The following is a 27,382-nucleotide window of genomic DNA, read 5'->3' as shown; positions in this document are numbered from 1 at the left end:
GGTGACTGGAAGCCCTAGAGTCACTGGAATTTTGGTTTATTTAAAATATGGGCAAATATAATAGAGTTGAATCCTTCTCATTTTGTCTTTCAAGTGTCTGCTACAATAAACATCATGTGACAAAGACTGGATATGTCTTTTGTTCTGTGCAGATCTATGCATATTATTGTGATTCTGAAAATAGCCACTAATCATTTCTGAAGAATTGTTCTTTTCTATGAACTGCTGTGTATTTTCAGCTGCTTTTGATATGCCACTAAAAGCTGGTTTGCCTTTCAAATATGTTTACTCAGTTCTAGTTTGGGGTTCAGCAGCACAGGATAAATGGCTTTGTCTGGAATATTTAGAGGCTCCAAGAAGTATGAGGAGGAAGATACTGAATGGGGTCCTTTTTTATATTAACTTTATATGGTTGGTAATCATGTAGATTTATATAATTCATATTTATTATTGTAAATTAACAGTAGTGTTTCCTTTTATTACTAAGAGATTAGTACAAGATGAGATTTTTTTTTCAGTCTTTGTGTGTTTATTTTGGAGTTTAATAATAGGAGTTAGTTTGGAGATGTGGCTAAGGAGTCTGTGGCATATTCCTAGGGAGAAAGACGGTTTTAAGAATAGTAATAGTTTGTATGGATGCCTGGGTAAAATTTTGTAAAGTGCTAAAGAGTACAGGTGAAGGTTTCTGTGTTCTGTCTTGTAGCTGTAAGAGAAAAAGCCTGATGGGTGCAGTGTGAGCAGGCCCACCCTTCTCCTGTCCCACATGTGGCACCTGGGGCAGAGGAAGGGGCACTGCACTCACCTGGCTGCTGCTGCAGGGAAGTGTTTGCACGTGGGGTGTTTAATTGCCCACTCACTGCTTCCATTTGCTCCTTACACAGGGAACTTCATGTTCACACAACTAATTGCTCCACCGCAGGCCTGTAAAAAATGGGGGATTGCAATTTGAAATGTAGCCAAATGCTGAGTGCATCCCAATATGTTTCCTGAATTTGATTTAGTTTGAAAATAATTAATTTTAGTATCTATAACTTTCTCGGTCAGTACCAGAATCACTACAAGAATAAGTGTTTGGGTTTTTTTTTTTTTACAGGTAAGAATAATTATAAGCAACTTAAAAGTCTCAAAAGATAGTAAAACCTAAGTACAATTTAGCTTATCAGGTGACTTTTTGCATGTCACAGCAATACTTTAAAAATATTTGCATTATAGTGAGCAAGTTACTGCTTTTCAGAGAAAGAAATTTGTTTATTTTTTTTTCCCTTTGGGTATGATACTGACTAAACATCCTGGTATGTGTACTACTTCACCAAAACATTCCTCATGGTACAAGGCTATATGAAATCCCTACTCTTGAAATGTCTTGAGAATTTGAAAGTGGGATCAAAAAAGAAAGTTCCCCACCTTAGAGAACTCCACAGATAAGGAAAAGATCTATCATCTACCAGATAAGTGAGAAAGAAGCCTGTAAATAAGTAAAGTAAACATTTTCCTGGTGAGAGATGAGTAATGATTGTTAGTAGGTAGGTCACTTTGGCAGTCTGTGGAAGCATTTAACCTGGAGTGACCAGTATGAACTTCTGAGCATTTTGAACCTTACCAAGAACCTCTGAACTTGACCTGCAAGGCTCTCAGGCTGCCAAGAGAGAACACTTTGCTTTTTCCTCTGATGTTTCTGAATTTTTTGAGCTTTCAAAACATTGCCTCTGGGTTTTAGGGTTTTCATTACATATTCTGTAGCTGACTCACTGAAAGGTTGATGTGAGAGAGAGTAGGATTTCACCATAAGCTTCTGCTGTGGTTCATTCATGCAGTTTTGTAATTCTATAATACAGTGAATTCAATCCTATAATAAGATAACTAAGATTGAACTTTTGGGTATAGTTACCATATTATGGGATTGTATTTACTATATTATAGAATTACAACTTTGGTATATAGAATTCAGAAGTTTCCTGGAATCAGTGAAGCAATAACAGTATTTTTTGAGAGTTTGTTCAGACTCAAGAAAATTCCATAGAAACTCTTGCCTACAAACTTCACTGGTTTAAAATTTGCTTACCATGCAGGAGCATGTTAATACAATTTACCTGGTGGTTTGTGTTTGTGTTTGTTTCTTTGTTTGTTTGTTTTAATAAAGTGAATGGTTGAGATGGAATTTTTCAAGTCTCAGGATAGAAATCTGGAATACCCAGTTTGTGTCCTATTTGCACTTTTAGAAGATTGGGAAAATGTATTTAAACTGGAATGGTTCTTCAGACTAAATAGGCTGGTTCCTGGACTTGTGTCTCACTTTATAAGTGTTTGATATATGAGTCTGTTGGAGTGAGGCAAATGGAGAGTCTGTGCTGTTCCTGGGGATGAGGTGGGAGGCTTTTCTGGGGAAGTGGGTCACAAGTCCCCTGCCCTTAGTGATGTGTTGTGTTTTGTAGAATGAGAGATGAAAGGACAGTAACAGAGCAACATAATAGTAAGGGAATTTTACAAGCCTCTGTGCTATGTCATTGTTCTGGAATTGTTAACCCAGGAAACTGCAAGCAGTATTTATTTATAAATATGAAACAAAATCTGATGCCTTTAAAGTGCATGTTAATGAAGTTACCAACCAAAAATTTTCTCTCTTAACCTGTAAGTTGTTTTCTCTTCCATTGTAACCTTTATAATTTCTACATGTTACCAATTAAAGTCTATGGATGGGGGAAAGGACTTGATTCCACACTCTAGCTTTGCTGGTCTCCAGGATTTTTACTGGTGGGTAGAAGTGGTAACTGGTGCCACATCTTCAAGTTACTTCAAAATGAGGGTTAAAAAATAAGGGTAGAGAGTGAGGGTGGATGGCTGTGTGCACACTCCTGTCACATTAGGGCTGGCAGTCTTTGATGGTATTTCTGTAGTGGCTTCCAATAAAAATGAGTTTGCTCTGTCGGATGGAAAGTAAACTTGACACTTTGTTTAGTCTGAAGCAAACTCTTCCAAGCATCCTATTGTCTACTGAGGTTTATATGTCTACAGTGTACTGCTACCAGATGCTGTTTCACCATTTCTAAGACCTCTGAAAACAAAAGGGACATTTCTATAATTAGTAATTGAAAACAATTTCACTTTTAATTTTGACAATGTCAAAAAGACCCAGTCCATCAGGCTTTGTGAATCAGCTCCTGCCAGCTGCTGAATAATAGAGAGAAAACTCCAGCTTGCTTTCTCTTCAGATGATGTACCATGTTTTTTGTTATTCATTAAGCCCTGTTTTCATGCATTAAATAGAATTGGTGAGTGATAGGTGCTGTTCTGCCTGAAGGCCACTTTGATTCCTGAGTTTTAGCATTTGTTGCTCTTCTGCCACTTCTTGCCAGTGCTTGAGGAAGAAATAATCATAGTGCAAGTAAACTTGCTGGTTGTTCTGACACTTAATGATTCCTAGGAAATTGGTTTCCAAATTTGCAGTCACGTGTGTTTCAAGTAGTATTAACAGTAGTTATCCTACCAGGAGAAGGAATAGAAAGTTCCAGGGTCTCTGGTTCCAGAGACTGATGATCTGCTGTAGCTTTGTGCTGCAAGCCGGAACATCATCATGTATCTCTGTGGTGTGGCCATCTGCTGTTTTGGTTAGCAGGGAACTCATTTTGGACTGGGCAATCTGTCCCAAGGTTTGGGACCTTGGCTCAAAAACAGGGCATTGCTGAATTTAAGGGAAAGCACAGTACTGAACAAATTGAACAAAAAAAAGTATATTTTTTCATCCTTCCAACCTACATTTGAACTTAACCATAGTTTTGGAATGTATAGTGTTATGCATCGCAGGAGATTGATTAAATGTGGCTGCACTTCTGGTAAAGATCAGTTATACTATAAGTTCATAGCAGAAGAAGGCTGCCCTGGTGGGAGCTCTCAGTGTAGCAATCTGTGCTTCATATGAAGAAAGCTGTCCTGCTAAAAGATCTCACAGCAGATGAGGGCTGCTGCATAAGATTTTAAGCCACCTTGGCACACTTATGAGTCCGGACTGTTCCATGGATTCCCTGGCGTGACACTGTCACAAAGCCCCTGCAGGGCTCTGGGAGCAGGTAAGCTGTGGGTGATGTGCTCCAGCAGACACCCACTTAGAACTCCTGTGGATGTGAGAGGACTGTGACACAGAGACTCCCTGCTGGGGACAAGGGAATATTTCCATCCTATGGATATCTGGACACAACCCTTATTCTTAGCCTGGATGCTCTTTATAGGGCTGTACCAAAGCTCATGTGACACTGTGACTTTCAGAGAACAGCTTTATAGTGTGTGGCTTTCCTAATGTTAAATGAAGGAAGGTTGTAGCCTTTTATGCAGGAAGAGCTCAGCTTGGGCTGGAAATGGCAGTGAAGTACAACAGGAAAAAGTGTCTTTTAATCACCAGGGCACAGGAATAGCCTTGTTGGAGTAAGTGCAAACCTGAAGGAAAAATAATGATGGGCAGAGAGAAGCATCATTAAATACCAAAAGCAGTCATTTAGAATGAAATTCTAAGGAATTTGCATTCATGGCCAAACCCTCCAGCTCCAGAAGGCATTGGAGGAGTGAGACATGAGTCATCAAGGCTTCATTGGCTTTGGAAAAAAAGTAACAATCTAGATTTGAAATAAGTGAAGCAGAAGAATAGAGGAAATATTTTCAAGGTGTCTGTCTAGAATATGATGGCTTCATACACAGGGCTGGATCACCAACCCTCTGGCTAGCCTTAGACCTAGAAGTGAAGACTTTCCTATAAAACACTTACTACTCAAAATTAGGATATTTTTCATCAAATCTGATAAAGGTTGCAGGAAAAAAGCAAGCATTCAGAGCAAAAGGCAGGTTTCATTTTCCTGGCTGATCTCTGAGTTTTCCTGGATGAGAAGCACTAAGCAACTAGACAGGTATTAATTTATCAAGTGTATTTCTGTTTCATATTAGGTTTTTATTACATTTTGTTTCTGATTTGTTGCTCAAAAGTTTAACTGTCTTGCCCAAAGCATTTTTGAAAATTCTTGTGCTTGCCTGGTGCTGAAGAAGAGGTGGAATGAGCTATCAAACAGCTGGCAAATAGTGGGTGCTCTGTTTTCATGGTGCTAGTGGGACATAGAGCACCTCTGTGGGACTTGTGCCTCATAATGAGTGAGTGTGCAGCTCCAGGAGATCAGTGTGAGGCTGCTGCTGTCAAGCAGTGGGATTTGGAGAGGATCTTTTTCTGACAGCTACAATATGGTGCTTCTTCTCACTGTGGGATGGAAAGCAATCAAGGAGAATCTGTAATTTAGCAGAGCTTAGATCATGTTTAAACCCAGAAACTGTGCTCTGAACTTTAATTCTGAGGCATTCCAATCCTGAGGATGGGAGATTTGTGCCTGAACATGGAAATATGCTTGACAAGTAGAAAAACCCATATTCTGATAGTATCTTGTAAGAAAGAGTAACTTTCTCAAAGAGTTGACACATTGTCAAACTGTAGAGGCTACAGTCCAGAAATGAAGCAAAATTAATGAAAGGCTATTAATCAGGTTGTGGACAGAGCAACCACTCTGCTGCAGGATTTGGCTGTCTTCTCAAATTGAAGAAAAATGTTTTTAAAATGCATGCTGCTGATAGGCTGAACATAACAGAGAGTTTAATTTTACCAGTGACCAGCAAATGGACAGAAAGACTCCTGCAATTTACTATGTCAGACGCTGTTTTGTAGTACAAGATGCTGTATCTTCATTCAAGTACTAGTGAGGTGGTTATTTTCCTTCAATCTCTGTCTAATGTGACACTACTATAAAATGCTGTAAAATTGACCAAATATATTTAAATTTGAGCCTTTATACAGTTGTCTTCTCAACCAGCTTTCACACAAAATACTCAAGTGGAATTTCAGTAAGAGTTAATTTTGTAACTAAGAACATAATTTATTCAACTTTGCCCAGTTGGACTCAACTCAAGACTCCTGGCAGCCTTGAGTAGTCAAAACCTCTGGAAAAATAGGCCAAGTCCTAAAGATGGGCTGAATACCAAGGAACAGGAACATCAGACTATTATAGCCTGATTTCCTAATATATTTCCTTATCACAGATCACAGAATGGGTCAGGTCGGAAGGGACCACAGTGTGTTGTCTGGCCCAAACTCCCTGCTCAGCCTGGGTTTTTCTAGAGCACATTGCACAGGATTGTGTACAGATGATTCTTGAGGACTTGCCCTTGTTGAATTTCAGTCAGTCTCTCTCTGTCCACGTCTCCAACCTGTCAAGGTCCCTCTGAAGGGCTGCACAGCCCTCTGGTGTATCAGCCACATCTCCCAGCTCTGTGCTGACAGTGAACTTGCTGAGGAGGCTTCTGCCCCTTCATCCAAGCCATTGGTGAAAAAACTAAACAATACTGGGCCTGGTATTGAACACTGGGGGACCCCACTAGTGACAAGCCTCCAGCTATAGCCTGTGCCACTGATTATCACCCTCTGAGATGTGCCATTCAGCCAGTTCTTAATCCACCTCTCTGTCCCCTCATCCAGCCCACACTTGCTGAGTTTGTCTATGGTGATGTTATGCTGTTCACTGATGTCTAAGACAGCACCAGTGCCAGCTAAAGCTTTCCTTGTGACTCAAAGAGCATTCTCTGGTGTCTGATAAAATATATGTCCTTATGATGTGGTCTCCCCCTCAGCAGGGACACTCAGAGAGTATCTCTTTTCCAGTAGGATGTTATTTGCATGAAGCTTGTGGGAATTTAGTTTCTAACCCCTGCTGCACTGTCTGGAGCCATTGCAGTAAGTCCAGAAAGTGATGGTGGGCTGGGATAAGAGACACAAAGTGTTGCAGATCATGACAATGTGATTATTTATGTCTTGCTAGTGTGTGCAGTCAGCCTAAAAATCATGTTTTAGTAATAAAGAAGTAATTACATGAATGGTTGCTATGAAATGCAATAGAAATGACAAATACATCTGCTAGCTAGAAAATGTTCATTTAGCAATGTTGTCCATTAAGATATCATGCACTGTGTTCCACCATTTTATTCCCCTCTTTGAATTATGCATCTAAATTGCCTACTGATCATAGCAGCTATTTGTTAGCTTTTGGATGAACCATAGGAAGTATTTCCCTTTCCTGCTAGCAGGCTGAGCAGGCTGTCCATGCTGGAAGCACTTCAAGAGTCAAACTCTTTCCAAAGAATGGTGCAGCCTCCTGGATGTTTGGCTGTGCCCTTCTATGAGATAAGTTGTGCAATTCCTGTGCACCAACCCCCTGTTACTCTTTCCTATTCTGAATAAGCTTTCTGTGCTTAAGGACCGCTATTGTCTTGATGAGTTACTGGTTGGATTGGCTATTCTAGTATTTCCTATTGGCCTTTAGAAGAAAATGTGAAAGTCTGTTTTTAGTACTGTAAATACATCTCTTTAATAAAGTTTATAAATGTGAATAATGGATTTCAGAATGGAAATAGTTTGTATTGTCTCAGGGCAAAGTTATGGGTTTCTGCATTTCTTAAAACAATGCATCTTTTGTAGGGTCAGGAATAGATGCAACTTTCCTCCTCCCTCCCCTCCTTGAATGATTTCGGAAATTACTCACATTCTTGCAGATTTTGGCAAGCTTTCTTTATCTCCTGTCTCACTGTGTGGCTCATCTTCCAGGCAAACTTTGGAGCAGTTGCTGCCAAGCTACAGATGAATACAGAAGTAGCTGGCAGAACCAGACATCCAGAGGTAAAGGACCTCTGTGTGTTTTGGCATGTTACTTGACAGCTTCTGGAAGGTATTCTGCAGATAATGTTTGATATGTCCAGTATTGCCCATGTGTAGAGCTTGCAATTTTCCTAGTATTAGGAAGAAAGGATTAGAGAGACAGTATGAAGAGAATTTTCTCTTAGTTAAGACACTGAGGAAGTGAATTAAACTTTGCTCTAAATTAAGTTTAACCTGTGCTAATGGTGAAAAATATCTTAACTCATCTTCAAAGCCAAGGATATGTGGTTCTGAGAAAGTGCCTTCAAATTAATTACACTGCATTATTTAATGGCTATAAAATTCTCAGTCCCTTTGGTGTCTGTTAACAGATTCCCCTGTAATTGCAATGCAGTTTTCTAGGAGAGGAGACATTGTAATTTTATTGTTTAGTATATTAATCAGACACAAAGGTTGATGTGTTCTAAAATAATATTCAGGTTATCAATGTCAATTCCAGACTATCAGATAGAGAGATTTTGATTTTTAAAGTAGTCTGCTTGTAGACTGCACAGGTATTTTCAGCAGTAATGAAAAATCTGTGTTAAAAAATATCATTGCTGAGAACCTATGAGTATCCTAGCTACCCATCTTCTGAAAATCCCTGCAATTGTTATAGTTTGATTTGTCTGTAAAGAATCCTGACTGTGGATCCTTAGTTTGTAAGCTGACCACGGGTTCTCCATGTCCATGACAACAGCTGTTGAGGAGTTTTCTGTTCCTCATCCCCACCATGGCCCCCATATAACCTGCTTTCAAACACTGCTTAATTAAACTTATTCCCCTTTCACCATCTTCCAAGAAGATACTCTGATTTGTACATATTTCTAGTCTTCTCTCTTAATTTCTTTGCAAAATGGTCCATTTCCACAATTATTTTTTTTCACTAGTGCTTGCAGATTTGCAGTATTTGTCCACCAGTGAGCTGATAACATCATTGTTGAAGTGAAGAAGAGGAGAACCAGAAGGGAGTCAATCCTCTGTGTCCTCAAACATGCAGCCTGATCACCCAGCTGAGACATTTCAAAAGAGGTTAATTAGACATTAAGGACTCTACAGTCCCTTACATTTAGTGAATGACATTAAATTTTCTGCTCATGATTTGTTAGTAGTCATGTGTCACCATTATTTGAGTGAATGACCTGAGGCTCCTTTCCATCACTATTTATTCTCATCCTATGCTTCACAAAATCTGAATAATGAAAAACAAAATTAAAAAGCACTTAACAATTTTTAGCAAAGCATCAAACTATAAAGACAAATATTGTCCTGACAACTACCTTTGCTGTAAGCTGAATGAGATCAGCTGTTGCTGTGCTTTGATTGACTCAGATTTGAACAACTCAATGTTATTCTAAGTCTCGTGTTGCTGGAAAGCACATTTTTAACTTGAATATAAAAAGTAATTAACTCCATCAATGCATTCAGAAAGGAGGAGAAGAGCTACAAGGGCCTAAGTAACCCTGCAGTAAGAGTATAGAGTGGCCACCCCTGTCCTGTCTCTTTGAACCTAAATGTTGTATTTGAAAACAAAAGTTAATGAGTAGTGTGATTGGTAAGCTGGCTGCCTCCCAAGGTCTCTGGAGGCAAGCAGAGCTTTCCAGGTGATGCACGAGGATCTTGGATGCATGGATGTGCTCACTGCTCGTTGTGAGCCTGCAAACACACTGTAACACAACACTCTGTCTTGAAGGGTACTTGCAAAAAAAAAAGAGACAAGACAATGAGTGAAGCCTTTTCAATGACAGATCTGCAGAGCTGTCACTGACTTTTTGCTTTTATCTTCTTCTTTCCTTATTTTTATTATTATTTTTTGTTGTTGTGTGGGGGTTTTGTTTGTTTTGGTATTTTGTTTTGCTTGGTATTTTGTTGTTTTTTTTTTTTTTAATGAGTGAGTGTGCTTGACTTGAGTGGTAAACAGTATCAGAAAAATCCTCCAGTGGTTTTGCAGGACACCAACCTGCTCCAGCTGCTATTGTGAGGCAGGTACAAAATTGCTCAATACATTGCATTTTCTAGAAATTCTGTATGTGCTGCCCCTAACCAGAGCAAAGAAACATGGGCTTACTTGTATTATCTTTGTTGTGCTTTATCTGTCATGATGTTGCTCTTACTATGTCCTTTGAAAAAGGACTTGGCTTCAGAAAAGGGAGACATTCTCATTGCTTTATGCATGTGGAAATGCAGATTTTGAAAGCTGCTCTTTGAAAAACTTAAAGTATCCAACTCAAGGCTGGCTCTATTTTTAGTATATTTTTTTTGTTGTTGTTTTATTTTCTTTTTTTTTCTTAAATTGGATAATTACTGGTTTGTCCCCTCCCCTCCAGAATACCAGACTATGGATTTGTTTAGTCCTTTATCCGAGTTTCTAAATTGCATGTGGGACATGATGCCACATGTTTTCTCTTAAACTACTTGTTTGGTTTTGCCCTGTTCTCCCCTTCTGGATGTCTCACCTGCTTTGTGTGTCTGCAGAATACTTTGTCACTTGGTTTCTGGCTAATCACATCTGATGTAGAGCTTTGTCTCTCTTGTGCCAGAAGATTTGGCTCAGACTTCCAAAGCAATTGTACAGGTTATTTGAAGGGTTTATTTTCTTTCCAACAGAGATAATCTTTATCACATTAGCTTTTACCAGCTTTTTCCTTTACAACAAGCAGCATAAAATTTAACCAATACTAACTTTTAAAAAACTGGTTTAGATGCTGTGTTTAAATGTGTTCAAATCTTGTGTAGATTCAAGAGCTATTTGTTTATAAATAATCTCAAGATAAATATTCATGAAACATCTAAGGTTTTTTTTTTTTTTTGTCTGAACATATGATTTAAAGCTTACTATAAAAAGCTTTGGAGTTGTTACATTATACTAATACTAAAAAGCTAAAAAGCTTTTTTTAGCTGTAAAGCTAAAAATATAATACCAGGGAACAGGCAGGTGGAATAAATGCTCTCTGTGAATTCTAAAGACACCTATTCCTGTGTCTTTAGCAAACATGATGATAAAGCTGATCTTAATTGTAACCAAGCCATCTCTAAGAGCTGGAAGTTAAAGCGATACAAATTCCATTTAGGGGTGTGGTGTCCTGAAGGGCAGATCGGTGCAGGATTGCTCAACAGCCTCCTGCATCTGTCACTGCCTCAACACTGGCTGCTGCCACATGGGAGGTGTGCTGCAAGCCTAAATGGGGCTTCTCATCCAACCTAAGGTACCTGCTTTTATGAATTGATTAAAGTATGATTTTTTTAAAAGGTGAGGACTACTGATGAGGCAAAAATATGGTGGGTTTATTCCCAGAGCTGTGCTTGCCCGTTTATAATGAAATTTGAAACCAGGTCAGTTTTATGCTTCCTTTTTTTTTTTTTTTTTTTTTTTTTTTTTTTTTTGCTTGTGTAGAAGCAGATTATTTTTCACACATCTGCTTTTATTCAATGCCAAGTTCTGTATGAATCAAATCTTAAGTAATTTAGCAGCAGATTAATATTTTACTGGCTGTGTTTACAGAGCCTGCTGTGTGTCACTCAGTTCCTGTGCTCCTGAGGATCTGAAGCCCAAGTCCAATCCTGTGGGCTGAGCTAGGCTCAAGGCTTTGCAAGGTTTGGGCTCAAAGTCTGCCACTGGGGCCACTGGAGCCAGGTGCCACTTGTCAGGGCAAGGACAAAAGTTGCTTGCTTGTGCCTGATATGTGTCACATAGATTCACTTATAAACAGCCAGGAAAAGCCTTTATCTGTAAATAAACATAACAAAAATCTAGACTTTATTTGCTAAGCTCATTTTGTACACCAGAAAACAGTTTACTTATTACCCTTTTCACCATAGTATTTGTCACCGTTGGTTAAAAAAATACTACCTGTTAAATCTTTTGTAAAAAGAGTGAATTTTTTTCTTTCCAGAGAAAGTATTTTTTCCCATTTTTTTACCTTGTAGTGTTTTTTCCTGCCTATGTGCTGCAATTTCTTTTAAAAAATCAGGCTGTAAGTAGTTATGTTTCCATGCAAAGTTGAGCACAATGAAATTTCAGTCTGAAATTGCATCTAGAAGGATGTAGGCTTCTTCCTCTCCTCTCCATCCCACCTATCAACATGATATTCTCACCCCTATTGCATGCTTACCTAGGATCATGTGGACTGCAAAAAACAATTTGACGTTTTTTAAGCTGTATTACAGCTGCTGAATTCTAGAAAAAAAGAGTAATGTCCTAGACCAATGAAAGACAACAGCATTTGGAGTGTTTTGTCCATTTTCAAGTTCTAGACTGGTCAGTGAAAATGAAATAAAAGTTACAGGTTTTTGTTTGGTGTGGATATTGAATGTTTGTGAAAGATTGATCAGTAAAGCATTTGTTTTTAATGTAGAACAGATTAATGAGCCTGCATCATAGTTGATATGAGCAATTCTGTGATTCTATAATTTGTTCAGTGGCAAAGAATTATGAATACAGTACTTGGGGTCCTGCACATTCATATAATACAATAGGAGCTACTTTTCTTCCTTTTCTTCAAAAAGAAAATGCTGTCTTCTACAGCAGCATGTACCTTCATCCTACAAAGCAAGAAGCCAGAATGCTTTTTTCTCTGAAAAAGTCTTTTTCCTACTTTTCTGTGCTTGGTTGAAAAGGTTTGGCTATCATTGGACTTGCACACATACTCATGCCACTTCAATTTGTCCTGTCCTCCACCCTGTCAAGAGTCACGTTTCTGCAGGGTGCAGATAAAGTGTGGGGAAAAAATAGCTTTGAGCCTTCTCTTTTTTTTTTTTCTTCTTTCATTCTTATACAAAGGCTGAATAAATTTTCTCTGTTCTTGCATACCACCAGTTTCCTACTTACTAATTGTTTTCCAATAGCATCTGCAGGCCTGCACTGCCTGCACTGCCATCAGATTGGGAAAGGTCTGAGAAGAGATGATACTGTCAGGGGAATTGAGACAAAGCAAAGCAAAGTGACTTCCCTAACATCATTCAGAATTATGTCACAAAGCTGAAATTTGAGATGATAAGAAACTCCTAGCTTTTTTCTCCAAGTTTTTCTTGAGTGTTTACAGTGTAGACTGTCCTCTCTTGGTGTACATTTAACTTTTTTATACTCAGGTATTTTTTACTAAACCTGTCCTCTGCATCTTTCTTCCAGTCACAGGCAGTTAGATATTGAAACATATCTTAAAGTCACAGTCACAAACAAGTGAAAAATATGGGGGTGGGAGGACAGAGGCTGTTTTAGTTAAATCATTCAATTGGTCACTGAGGAGCTGCTAGTGTCTAGTTTATACTCACCTACACTGTAGGTACACCTATACTCGTGGGAAAGGCATCTAGTCTAGTAGTCTACTTTCATCTGATGAAGTGAAATAAACTGTCCTGGGAATCATCATTTTACAAGTGTTTTTTTTACCTTTATATTGCTGAACTGTTTCTTCCCTCTGTACTAGTTGAAGTCCATTTGATGTACAGAAATGGTTTAATAGATATTTTGTCATGCTAATAAATTTTTTGTGACTGACCTGATGTCAAAACTAAGCAAGAGTGAAGCTGAGTTTAAATAAAACTTGATTCATGTTACTGCTACTTCAAAAAATTACAAGATATTTTAAAAGTATGGGGCTCCTGTTGGAATAGGTTTTTCCACTTTCAGCCAGGTCAGATTTATGTCTGCAGCCATTTTCTCTAACAAGTAATTGTCTTTTTCTTAGCTGGGCTAGCTCCACTTTGCTGTTGTTGTGGGGTTACCAGCATGTGCAAAAGGTTGGGGCTTGGCTGCAAGTGTTCATGTTCTTCCTCACACAGTGTGAGCTTCTGCTGTCTGGAACCATCCTGCTGGGGAAAAGTGCTGGAAACCCTTCAGAAAAAAAAAAACACAGCCTATGTGCAAGAGTCAGATTTGTCTCTTGGTCAGTTTATAAGTGGGACAGGCTTGATTATAGCTGTCTTTGCTGTTTGTTGGAGATGAACAGCAAGGCAAAAAAAACCTGGAGTGATATGTGACTATGGGAAAAGCTGCTGAGAAGATACTGTCAGTCTGGAAGGAGTGCCTATTTGTTCTTAGAAGTCTGTGCTGGGTATCTTGTAATGTTTTTATGCTTGAATGTACATCTGAGTATACAGTTGTGTGATCATCTGCATGACATTTCTTTTTTTTCCTTTCTCACAGTGCATGCCAATTAAAGGCCTTGGATTTGTGCTTGGAGCCTACAAATGTATTTGCAAGGCTGGATTCTATCATCCCAACATCTTCTCAGTGAACAGCTTTCAGAGTAAGTGCCTTTGCTACAGTTGAAAAAAAGAAGGAAAACAGAGCATTAATAATGCAGGGCTTCTTTTTATCCTCATCAGGGTTATACAGTAAAATCCCAGTGGTTTGCAACTCTTGGATTATATAATCACTTAAGGAGTTCTAGCCCTTTGGTTTGTCATTCAGGGTACTCTTGAGGATCCTGTAAAACATACCCACTTGAAGAATATTTGATTTGTAAATAAATTAAAAAACATGAAGAGAAGCCTTGCTAAAGGGAAATAGAGATTTCTGACATTTGTGCTCATGTACAAGTATTCTTGAAATTAATCTACTTATTTTCTGTTTAGCCAGAGGAAATGAGAATGCCCTAGCTTTGTGAGGGCTTTAATTGTTTTCATTTTACTTCATTTGCAAAGGAGAATTCAAAGGAGCATCTGAACTCTAGTATGTGCTCATGAAGTAATAGAGATGGTTCAAGCCTGGGAGTCTGTTTGGCTGGATGTATGGATAACATACATTCTACATATGCCCAGGACACACACTGTATGGTTCTTAGACTGAATTGCCCACAACACAAGAAAAAAAACTTGGTTGATGCTCGTCAGGGAAAATGGACAAACTGCATGCCTGATGTCTGTTGCTGTTATCATGTCAGCAAATCTCTGTATGGATTTAGTGCTGCAATGGTTGCAGCTGTACTGGTAGAGCTCAGGCTGCAGTCACAGGTGCCAAGCTGCTGCCTGGAGGTGTAACAGGGCATCCCTCTCTGCCTCCTGCTTGCAGGTATATCTCATTCCCAGATCCTTTGCACCATCCTTTAGGCAGAAGTTCATGTCATCAGCTCTTGCTGTGAGATCAGTTTGTGTGATATATCCAGGGAATGGCAGTGAGTGATTTTCACTGAATTTGGTTCAGGACTGCATGGATTGTCTCCTGCCTTGTGTGAACACAGCTGTTTCTATTCTCCAGTACTAATCATCACTTAATGGACATATACATATATGTATATTTTGCATATATATATATATATAAAAAAATAATATCTATTGATATGTATATATATAGGGAATATAATGTCTCCTGTACATATTTTTAGAATAAATAGCACAGTTTGTTCAACAGTTTATCTCCTGAGTGTTTTGAGTGCTTCCCTTGTCTTTTCATATCATAAAGTGTTGCAGAAGGAAGCCGTGTGATAGTGCTGTTTCTCTGGGCTGTGTGAATCTGTTGCTAGAATAAGGAGGATGTTTGATTCTTCCTGAAGTGCAGTGAGTTCTGGTGGAGTTAGGGTTTAATTCCTTGAGAGAACATATAAAGGAAACTTCATGCCAAATGCCATTGAACACACACAAAAAATGTGGCTGGAGATCATAACAATATTGATCATTAAGGATGAGAGTAACTTTATTTCATATCAGTTTTGCAGTATAAATATGCTTTGTATATATTTGTCACCCAAGTTTCAACTGCAGTCAGCATCAAGAGTGAGGCTTCCCTAGAGGGTGATTTGTCTTTAGATGGTAAAAGCAATACCTCCATCTTTGCTTCATTTGCTATAGAGTGAAGAGCCTTTAAATGGCTATTTAGCTCCTAATAAAGTTAAATTTGTCTCAAGGAAGTTTGTAAATGCTGCTATTATAGGATGTAGGGGGCCAGTTTGATTCGAGCTTTTGTTGCTGTGAGGTAACCTGAGTTTTGAAACAGTAATGAAGAACTTTTTAAATTCATCCAGATGCAGCTCCATCAAGTTGTGTAGATGATTTCAAAAAGTGAACAATGAGACTGAAAATGACTAAAGTAATGAGAAAAGCCTGTGGTTCAAAGGAAACTTGGCCCTGTCACACAGCTGCATTCTGTAAAAAGAAAATGAAAAAATGACTTGGTTAAAATAGCTGTAGTATGTATTTGGTGTTTCAAAATGATGTTAGCATAGGAATTCTGGACACGGATTCTGTAAGCAGTTTTGACAGAAGCTGTCTGACCTGGAGATCTCTTTGTGGAGCTAGGTTGGTGAAATCTGATGATAAAAGAGATGAAACTGAATAGGAATGTTAATCATTTAGAAAGTATGCCTAGTGGAGGAAAATAAAGAGGCAGCAAAGATTTGCAGGTCTCAAGATAATAGAAAGGAGATAGAAAAAAATAACCAACTTTATACTTCACTCAGTTGAAAAATTGGATTGTGTTGTGTCCTGAAATGGGAGTATTTCTCAATCATGCTGGAATTCTGCACCACTGCAAAATAGGTAACTACAGTTGCACATTGTGTCTGAAATCTTTGCCTGTTGAATGGGGGAAAGGTTCTGCTTTTGGCCCACATTAATGTTTTGGTTTGAATCTGAAAGATAACTGCATAATGCAGAGATGTTGAACACTCTACACAGTTTGCTGGTGGCTCTCTGGGAACCTGCAGTGTCACATAAACAGTGTCCTGTGTAGGAAAGATTCTGCACATCAGTTGTTTTTCTGTCTTAAAGCAGCATGGCGTTGCTGCTCCCAGTGAGGCTGCACATGTTGCAGGCTCCCAAAGGGTGTGTGGGGTGGGCACAGCTGGAGTTCAGGCTGTTCTCTTACTGAATAAGAAGCCAGGTAGAGGGCATTTCCCTCTCAAGTCTATGCTTGTTTTTCAGAACTGACGGTGCCAAAACATGTAAAACCTTTCTATTTTTTCTGCATGTGTTAATGAGGACCCTGGGTGCTAGAAGAGGACAAAGTTATTACCATATTTTATTTCTAGGGTGTCTTTTGATGTTGGAAATAGATTTTACAACAAAACACATTTTATGTACACAGGTTGCATTAACCTGTAAGTGCTTGAATACATGGTTATACACTTTCTCCTAATGGCTTAATTTTAGATAGAATTTTCAGTATAGGTAGAATAGACTAAATGATGATTACTTATATACTTATATAACATTCCTGCAACGTCCTTCTTCAAAGCACTTCTGTTCTCTGTCTCATGGGGTAATCAGGTTTGCATTGAAAAATCTTTAGCAGAACGATGGTGTTCTGTTCAGCCTCGAATCTGCTCTTTAGCAGTGCCTCATCCATACACTGCAGAAATTCTCAGCTCTTGCAGTTTGGATGTGGAACCCGCCCCGCTTGCACCAGAAGTGGCTCTTTTGTCTGCATATGGGACTTTGTTGTCTCTAACACTGCCATGATCACATAAAAATTTCTAAGAGTTGTTTCCAGTTCTATAGGAATTCTCATTTTTTACACCTGCCCTTTGGCTTTGGTTCTTCAACAGAACTTGCCCATACTTCTTTGCACATATGAAGGTTGTTACTGACTTCCATGATCTCTTTCTGGGATGAGGCTCATGACCATGGCTGATGATCAGGTTTTGGTGCCAAGAGGTTCAGTTACATTCTCACCAAATTACTGCAACATCACTGATGCAACTGGAGTGTTCCTTAATTTACTCTATTATAGAACAGGAGGAGAACCAGTCTTTTGTTCTGCTCAGTGCTCAGTATGCACTGCACTGTCTGTGTTCATGTGCTGATTTCTGACTGGAGTGCAGGATGATTTGGTTTGGGACAAGGCAGGTCCCTGCCCTGGCTCTCAGCAGTCTGTGGTGCCATTTTTACTTTGCAGGAAGATCTCAGTTGGCAGTGTTGCAGCTGCTGAGGCATCCCTTGCGTGGCAAAGTGTCCTTAGGAGAACCAAAGCTGATGAAGAGTTACCCTCAGGAGAACATTTCAAAAACAGATGGGCCAATCAGACAGAGAAATAAGCCTGGGATAGAAAAGAGAAAGCTAGGAAAAAAATTATGGTAGAGAAAATAGCTGAAACATCTCAGATTTTTGGTTTATTTTATTATACTTCATGTTAGTTTATGTCCCTATTCCTACTTTGCACCTAATTTGTTTTGCTCTGTTCTCCTTCCTTTTAAACCTTTTTATTTTTTGGTTACCACATCTTATTTTTGTTCTTTTCTTTTTTTACACCTTCCTCATTTTCAATTTTAACTGCTGCAGCACAATGTTTGCTTCAATCTCATTTGTGACAGTGCTAAAACTGCTGCTGCCTTACACAGAGCAGAAGTGACTTATTGTCCATCCACCTTACCAGTGTCTAGAATATTTTGTCATCTTTTGGGGAGGAAAAACTGTTTTTATTCACTGCAGGAAACATGTAATCCCAAAGAACTCCTGAGATAGGACAAGGCACTGTGAAACATCTAGCAGTTCTGTTAGAGGCACTCCAGGCTTGGACTATCTTTGCCTTGAACTGATTGAATTTGGTGAGGGACCAGGACCAGACAAACAGGGCAGGAATATTTGACTATGCATTGGGCAGCTGTGCCCTGAGACACAGAGTCAGGACAAGGGTGTGGGTGGACAAGATCTCTATCAGTAGTATATATAATGAACAGTTCTTCCCTAAAAATTTATTTTGGAAAGTCTGAAAAAAGTTCCTTCTTTTTGTCAAGGGGAAAAAAAATAAAAGCAAAAATACAGGAATTGTTAATTGTTCCTCATTGCATTCTGGAAAATTTCACATAGATCCAATTTTTTTGATCTTACTTTTATTAGCCGTAAGGAAGAACCACACAGAATCACCGAATCCAGTAGGAAAGGACCTCTAAGATCACCAAATCCAACCTGTGAGCAACTTCCACTTTGTTAACCATACCAGAGCACTGGGTGCCACATCCAGTTGTTCCTCAGACATCTCCACCTCCATTTGATAGTCAAGAGATACTCACAGAAGAATGAGTCCTGGCTGGCAGTGCAGACAGTGCAGAAGATGTGCACCAGTGATCTTCCTTTGTACACAACAAACAATATTGCAGAAGCAATAGATTGGAAAAGACCTCTGAGATCACTGAGTCCCCCCCATGACCAAGCACTGCCATAGACTAGACCATGGCACTGAGTGCCACATCCAGTCTTTCCTTAAGCTCCTCCAGGGATGGTGACTCCACAGCCTCTCTGCAGCCCATCCCAATCTCTAAACATGTCACCAGACACATCTAAACAAAAGCTTGCTGCGGTGTTATGAAGTCATATCTGTGGGATATTTCCTTCAACATGCAGCTGTTTATTTAACTGTTGTCCCTGTGGTATGTGATGAGCATCCCCATGAAGACACTCCCACATATGATTCAGATAAGAAAGTACCTGGATAAAATGGAATATAATGTATTTGCAATGGCTTTCAAGGTTGAACATTTCAGAAGTAAAGTAAGTGCATCAAGTTTAGATCATGCTAAATTACCAAGCCATATTCATATAATATTTCTGGCAAGTAGTCTCATAACTGTGGGGCTTGCATTATATTTTTAATGTGTGCAAGTTTTTATACTGCAAATAATTTATTCAGTTGATGCAATAAAAATATATTAACAAATGGCTTATGGGGCTCAGAAATGTGAGGTTTAAAGAGATGGGCTAATTGAAGGGCAAGTATAGAAATAATAAAGAAGCAGCTATGTGGTGGAAAATCAGGTTGATATGAGCCTAAATGCTGAAGAAATAGAAGTGAAAAACTTGGAGAGTAGGGAATGCAGTCTTGGTTTGGATATGGAGATGGGAGGTGGGAGCCTGTGACTTTTGTCTCTGGCAGAGGACAGTGTGGGTCTGTTGCTGTAGCTGTAATTAAGAAAGCAGGGATCTGATGTTAGACTTTGGGAAGGTGATTTCTGTTAAAGTTCTTGGAATGATAATGGGTTGAGATCCATGAATGGGTGCTCTGAAAAGAAGTTCCACTCCTAGAATATCTTCAAATATATCTTCAAACACATTGGGGTTCCTTAAAGGTTCTCCGCCTGCTTGGTATGCCCAAGCATGGTTATTTTCCAAGATTTCCATTCCTGTCTCACACAGGCTGGGTCAAAAAAGCACAAGATCTCTTCTTGCTGACTCCTTGTATCTGAAAATCTGACTTCCAACATGAGTCAGCACTACTCTGCTATATTCAGGTTTCCAACATCTTAGTTTAGAATCCAGCTCCAAAGAGAAATTCACGATCTGCATGAGAAATACTGTCCTGTTCTCTACTCACTCTGGGATGTGGGAGCAAAGCATCATACACTGAGGACAAGGAGCATGACCTCTGTCCCTTTCCCAGGCTTTGCCTGGCAGCAAATGTGTGTTCATGAGCACTCGGACATAGATTTGAAAAAGGAAGAAGTAATTACCCTTGTATATAACCTTCTGCATCATTTCAAGCTAAAATCTGAAGAGAGTTGCATAAGCCTATGTATATGTGCAGCCTAGGTGGAGTAGGTTTTCTCTTGAACGACTCAGCAGTGCATGATTTTCACTGTCAGAGGAGAATTTCAAAGAAATTTAAGCAGTTCTCTAGAATTGTGAAAAGTGAGAAGAGTTATCACACATTATAACACACCATTGATTTGGCTTCAGCCGCATTCTGTTGTTTCTGTGAGCTCCTAAGGCTGTCTTGCATATAAAAAACTTTTTCAACAAATTAATTTTTTCCTTTTATTTAACAATATTCTCTTTTTTTTGCCCCCTTTCTCTTTCACCTTTTAACTCTATTCATGACCTATAGGGTAAGCAGCCTTAGAGGGGTTTATGGGCAAGTGTCATTAGGATTCCTTCTGTGTGCGCTCTTGATGGGTTCACATTGATGGATGAGATGTCAGTTCAAGAGTCATTGATTTTCCTAGACAAAATGTTAAATTTCCAATAGAATTTCTTCCTGTTGTGCTTGTGTGAACAATGGAAAACTATACTTAGTCTAAGTGAGCTGGTTTTGCTTTGAGGATAGTGCAATCATGCAACATCCTGTTGAACAAATGTTATTTAAGAAGGGTTTAATCTAATTTGAAACTCATTAATTCACTAGATAACATTTTTATAAAATTGAGGAACAATCTGAAATAGGATCAGAGCTTTTACTATGAACATTAGGTAGTTAATGGGTCTACCCTCCATCTATTTGTAAAATCCTTTCATTATTCCCAAATATTTCATGTTACTTTTTTCCCATTCAAAATTCTTCTTCATAGAATTTCCCGTGCAGATTTAGCCCACATTAAATATAACAGGAAAGCGTTTGATGTTTAATAAGCTCACTTTCCTCATTGGTCTGTGTTTTCTGAATGTTACAATGGATGATTCAGTGAGGAAAGCAGCACTGGGCAAGCTGTAACCTATTGAGAGAGAACAGGAGGGAAAGGAAGCACAGCAGAGGGCTGGTGATGAGCTCCCCATCCCATACAACTAAAGGTGTCTCCCCTCTCTCTTCTGCTGCCTTCAGGAAAGGATGCAGAAAATCGCTTTTCTGGTGGTGAATTGTCAGAGGAAGTCTACACCTGCCTACCCTGCAGAGAAGGATGTTCTTTCTGCACAGATGATACTCCCTGCTATGCACAGGAGGACAAGTATTTACGGCTGGCTATCATCTCCTTCCAAACGCTCTGTATGCTGCTGGATTTCATCAGCATGCTGGTGGTCTACCATTTCCGCAAGGCTAAGGTAAAGCCACGGCTTTTACTTTGATTTTCCTCCTCACTGGGAGGCACACGCTCGTTTATCTTGGGTGTGTAGCTTCCCTTTTTGAGAGTCAGTTTATCAGGCAATGAGTGCAGCTCAGGGGGAGGATGGGATTTCCAAACTGAAATGTTTATGTGGTTTTGCAAAAGAAACAAACAAAAACAAAGCTGAACAATTTGTATCTTCCAGTGAAATATGCTTGCATTTATAGATGTTCAGCAAAAATCAAGGAAACTGTAGAATAATTTTGGAAAATCAGGCCAATTAATTATGCACATATCTAAGGGGACATGGGGTTTTTAGAAACTTGGGATCTTGAAAGTCTCTGCATTACCACTACTGGGAATTACGTTTGGTTTCATATATATGAAAGACTAGCTGAAAAATAATTTTGAATAATTCTAGTTCCTAGAGAGTTTAAATGTGATTCTATGGTTAAATATTATTTTTTTCCCTAACGCATGAGTATAATAAGGATTGTCAGTAAATTGCTGATGCAGCATTTATGTACTAAGTTAGTGAACTTTCTGCTTTTATCTCACTGAAAATCTGGTAACATCTCTTGGAATCTCATTGATGTCTCAGTAAATGCAGAATATTCTCTGAAACTTCAAATTTACTATAAAGAAATTAACTGAAGCTGGCATATATTCACTACCTACATTTGGGAAATGTAGGTGTGCACCCAGTATGCTGCATTATTGAAATTAATAGCTTCATCCACTTTCTATAACTAGATAAGTATTTCCATTTTGGGTTTTGGAACACTTGATCCCACAGTCTTCCTGATCCTGCAGTGTCTGTGTTACAAATGCGTGGCTCATTTTGAAAGACTTTAATATCCTGCCAGGAAATCACAGAACAAGCAATAACATTCCTTTTTTTTTCCCTTTTCCCTCTTCTGTTTCTGACAATGTCTTTGTATTTAATGATATTATATTAAATGATTCAAATTACAGATTTAATTGTATTCATAAAGTTTTTTGTTATGGAAAGTTTGTTGTAGACCTCTGTTTAGTTGCTTGACATTGACTTAGCAGAAGAACTTAATTCCAATTCTTTGAGGTTTTAATCTGGTAATGTTACTCACTTTTAATATCACAACATCATGACAAGAATTTCTTGTAAGTGAAAACTTTTTCTAGACTTAAAGAGTGATATGCAGCTACTGCAATCTGGCCTTGACTTCTTTTGTACACTGAAATATTGATTATTTTATAGGAAATATTTAAGTTTTCTCACAAATAAGTTGCAAAATAGTTTTCACTCTTGCATTTGTGCACTTGCATATGTTCTGATAGAGATATCTACTAGAGAAAAAGATATATCTTTATTAGACATAACACAAAAAATCTTGTGTTTCACAAAACCCTGCTAGTCGTGAAAAGCACATTTTTAAAATTTGTAATGATTAGTAATTTTCTCCTAAATAGTCTATGAGTAAAGAAACACATGGAATCTGAATCTTTAATACCAAAACAATACTAAAGAGGCATATACACATCTTTCATTGTTTCTAAGGTGCTTTTCAGTCATTAGGAAAGGGTTTGTGCTTATTTTTTTCCAGAGTCCCTCTTGCCTTTAGAAATCATAGCATGTGAATGAGTGAGAATCAGGCATAAAACAAAGCATTCCTTTTCCCTGAAAGAAAAATTATGCCTTTGAGACATTGCATTTCATTCAGTTGATAAGAGATGGATTCAGTTATAATTTTGGTACCTTACAGGAAAATAAAAAGTACCTTAGAATACATTTCTCTAAATATGTATCTCACAAGGAAAAGGGAAGGCAACATGAGACAAAAGAAATAATATGGTGGTTAACAAACCTTTCCATTATGATTGGTGTTTTCAAGGAATAGAAACTGATAGATTTTTCATTGGTTTTCATGTCATTGAGTTGAGTTTTTCTTGAATATTCCTGTAGTGTACTTTACCTTGTTGCTACAGCAGGAAAAAGATCTGGTGTGTTTACTATGAAATGAGGAGTTGTGTAAAGAGCAAACATACTGAGAACAATGAGACTTTGCATAAGAAAACTGCTGGTTGCATTGGGAAATTACAGGAATTTGGAGTGAAGGAAGAAAACTAGTAGCTTACTGTGTACACTCTGCCAAGGAGGTAAAATCATGAAAATGAAAGAACACATATTGAAGTATATTCAAAATATCTGCCTTTTTGAGAATTTCCAACTGTTAGTGAAGTAAACCACAATTAGGTTAGTATATATGTCTGTGATTAAAGTTGCTGTTTTAAACTGCTCATTTCCATTGTGCTGTGTGGGAGTCAGAGAACAGCATTTCTTTGGATTCTCTCCCACATGTAGCACTACAGTATTCAAATGGTTGCAAAAAATAGTTTTAATCCAACATTTTTAACAGAAAGAACAATGTACTGCTACTATATCAAGAAGCAAACTTCAGTGTTCAAGGGAGCAGAAGATGGGATGTGAAAATAAAAGGTGTTAAATTCAGGCCCTTTCAGTGCTGAAAGGAATGAACAAAAGATATGTGGCATTTTTATCTGGTTGTTGATCAGTAAAATCAGAAGGTAAATGGGGTCAGTTACTTCTTTAATAAAAGTGACTGCAGAAGATTTCTCAGTGCTTGTACTTCATGGGGCCTCCTGGCAATAACTACCTTCAAAAAACTAAGGTCCTGAAAAGTTAAGGTCTGCCAACAGAAAGCACTTGGGAAGAAATATCCCAGGCACCTTGGCAGTGATATTGTGGGTATAATAATTCATAAAAGGAATTGATAAAGGTCCAAAGGCTTATGACAGAAGGGACAAGACATTTTTTGTTTTTTTAAAATAGATCAACACACCAGTAAGAGCACATGCAGATCATAAGTATTTTAGGGAAGTGAAGAAATACCTCAGCTATTCAGATTACACTGCACTTCTTATGACCAGGCAGTACCTGGATTTTTTTTTGCCATTGGCCTGGTTGTGTCAACAGTGTGGAATATATGTGAGATCCAAGGCAGCTGCTAAGAACCATGGAAAAAAGATGGAGCTCTGCACTGCCACAGAGCCATAGCCAGGAGAATAGAGACCTTCTGGACAATTACTGCTGAAGTCTTACTGACAAATGTGGTTATACAACTTTCATTTTGACATTATCTTTATTACTGACCTAGACAATAATAAGACTCTACAGAGAACATGGTGAGTACCAGCTATTGAGTTCCCACTCAGATCTTCACAAAATGAATGGTAATAAATAGATAAAGCCTATAACAAGGCAGATGACTAGTTTTTAAAAGCCAGGCTTCTCTTTAGGGGCACTTTTACAAGTCTCTGAAGTTTTAAGTCTATTCTGCTAGAACTTCTTATGGTTCCTGTAGAGAAACTTCTTCCAACTTCTGTCTGGAAAACTAATGAACTATTTATTGTGTAATAAGTTTACATTAATAGCAGTAGAGGAGCAATGGAAGATAGGAAATGTGACATCTGTATTTATTAAGACTCCTTATAAGAGTCTTAGAACTAAAGATCAGTAGGTCCAACTTGCACACTTGCAAATTCAGAGTAATGCTAATAAATAATAGAACTGCTGGGTCCTTGGGCAAGTGTGAAAAGTGGGCTTTTGGAGAATGTGATACTCCAAACAAATCTGTTTGGAGCTCTGTGAAGGGGGATTATGAGCATGTGGATATGAGAGTACTTCTAAGATCTGCCAGCAAAAGCTCTTAAAATGTTGGTCTCAAGGGACTAGGTGAGCTAGGTGATATCTAGGTGATATCTACTATTTGTAGATAACCAAGGAGTGGCAGAGGAAAAGACAGGGCAAGAAATATGGCATAAAATAATGCACAACAGTGAGAAGTTGATGTGTGAACATAAATGTATATTCATGCTTCCTCTTAGGGTATCACTGGAGAGATTAAGGATCAAGGGATCTCTCAAATGTGTAATACTACTACTTAATTTTCAAAAAACAACTTTTAGTTGCTTTATATCAGTCATTGGCAAATAATATCACAGATCCCAAAGTATAAAGCAATTCAAATAGGAAGGAATCATGGAGAATATTTCTCTCTATATATTTCTTTATATGTTTCTGTATTTATTAATGTTTAAACACAGTGGTTTTGGTGAAATATCTGATGCTTCAATGCCATAATCCTATTTTTGGAAACTTGGTGGATAGATCAAGAAGGATCACTCTCTTCTTTATCAGGAAGGATCATTGTGCTTCTTTAATAATGCAGCACAGGCTGTGAAGTGAGGTAGGACACTAGACTCAGAATCTTTTTTTCTCTTGGCAAAGAGTCATTAAGTTAGATTTCATGTCTGTTCTTGAAAACCTTGTAGTTACTCATGTAGACTTGCACATTTGATAGGTGACAAAACAAAATTCAGCTTTTTCATCCAAAACACAGTTGATCTAAAGTAGTGGTGCCACTGACCAATTTGACCATAGCCAACCTGTAAATGTAACTGCAAAGTAGTGACTTCAAGCAGTTGTTGGAATTGGCCTAAAGAGCAAAATTGAATGCCAAAAAGATACTGTGACAAAGCTCCAATCAGTGCTGTAGGATTCATCTGAGGCTTTGTCAAACAGGTGAAAGTGACTCAGCAGCCCTGAGATCAGCTCAGCAGTAATGTTATTAAACTGCAAGAGTCATAACTGGAGAAAGTCACAGGCAGAAAAGGTGGCTCACTGCCAAGAGAAGGAACTCCAAAATGATAAGAACAAAAAAATTTGGAAGAAGGCACAGAAGGAGAAGCAGAAGCTAAACCACGAGTGAAAAGATTTGTAGGGAAAGATAGAAAAAGATGAAAAAGATAACAGATAAAGAGGAGATGCTACTGCTATGATGGGAAAAGATTAAGCATTTCAGCAGGAGAGTAAATGGGGGAAGTGTGCTGAACAAAGAATAAAGTGGAAAAATTATTCATAGCTAATACAGAAGGAGAATCAGATATGTGGATCACTTCAAAGAAATCTTTGCTGTGGACAGCCCTCATGCCAGTCAGTAGGGAAAGCTGGAAGTCATGAACCTGGCTGGTATTGACACAAGGTGCAAGAGGCTCAAAAACTCAAGGGAGATGAAAAGTTGTGAAATCCCATCAGAAAAGCTGACAGCACCTGACAGCACCAGTTTAATGCCGCTGAGGGAATTGTGTGATGAAGCCTGGGAAAAAGACATCTTTCCTGAATAGTGAAAATGGTGGAATTCTATTTTGACTGCTTTGACAGAATGATTTTCCTCAATCTGACGTGGGAAGATGATGAGGCTTCTCTAGTGTCAGAGAAATAAGGGGACAATGGATGCAAAACAAGAAACAGGCTCAGTGCTGTTGATGGTCATTTTATCTGTCTTGGCAATCCTGTGAAGGAACAGGCTCCTCTTATTTCCTTGGTTTTCCAAGGCTTTGGCAGAGTTTGAGTGTGAGAGGGTCTTGCAGAACAACTTTCAGCCTTACCAAATCAGATTTTCATGGCTGTGTACAGAGGTGAAAAGTATTCTCTAAGTTGAACCACTAAGGAACAAAACAGCTCAAGGTGATACTAGCAAACATCTTTATGTGCTGTGGCATTATTATTGATTTAATAATGCAAACATCACTATGAAAAAACATATCCAAAAAGTATAAGGCTAAGCTAACAAAAGTAGCTTTTTAGACAAGGACAAATATCATGGATATTAAAACAAATATTCTCAAAAATGAGAAGCTGAACAGTGATTTTGTAAGAAAAAGCATCAGCAAAATAGGAGAATTCGTCTGTGAGCAGTGCTGTGTGGACCAAGGGAGAGCTGAAACAGGGAAGTGACCAACTGCAGCATTGATTACATGCAGTGTAAGAAAGCTACCCTTACTGGAAATAAACTGAACATTTAAATAATTTGAATAAAAATCAGATTTTTTAAAAAATTTCAGACTTAACATAGGGCTAGAAATCTACCAGAGCCTTAAAGAGAAAACCAGCTGTGTTGTAATCATGTTTTTGTAAAAGTACTGG

The 27,382-nt window shown here is 38.4% G+C and overlaps 1 protein-coding gene across 2 annotated transcripts in view; it reads left to right on the top strand.

Moving 5' to 3' along the window:
• The window catches only part of GPR158 (G protein-coupled receptor 158), a 178,031-nt gene that overhangs the window by 65,763 nt on the left and 84,886 nt on the right, over positions 1-27,382 (top strand). For both annotated transcript variants that reach the window (XM_079300595.1, XM_079300594.1), the window contains exons 3-4: positions 13,857-13,959; positions 21,177-21,394. In XM_079300595.1, coding sequence (XP_079156721.1) covers positions 13,857-13,959; positions 21,177-21,394 — 321 coding nt within the window. The remainder of the gene's footprint in view (positions 1-13,856; positions 13,960-21,176; positions 21,395-27,382) is intronic.

Source organism: Erithacus rubecula, assembly GCF_903797595.1.
Source record: "Erithacus rubecula genome assembly, chromosome: 3".
Classification (NCBI taxonomy): Eukaryota; Metazoa; Chordata; class Aves; order Passeriformes; family Muscicapidae; genus Erithacus; species Erithacus rubecula.
The sequence above is the reverse complement of the archived record's forward strand: the minus strand, read 5'-3'. Positions and strand labels throughout refer to the sequence as shown.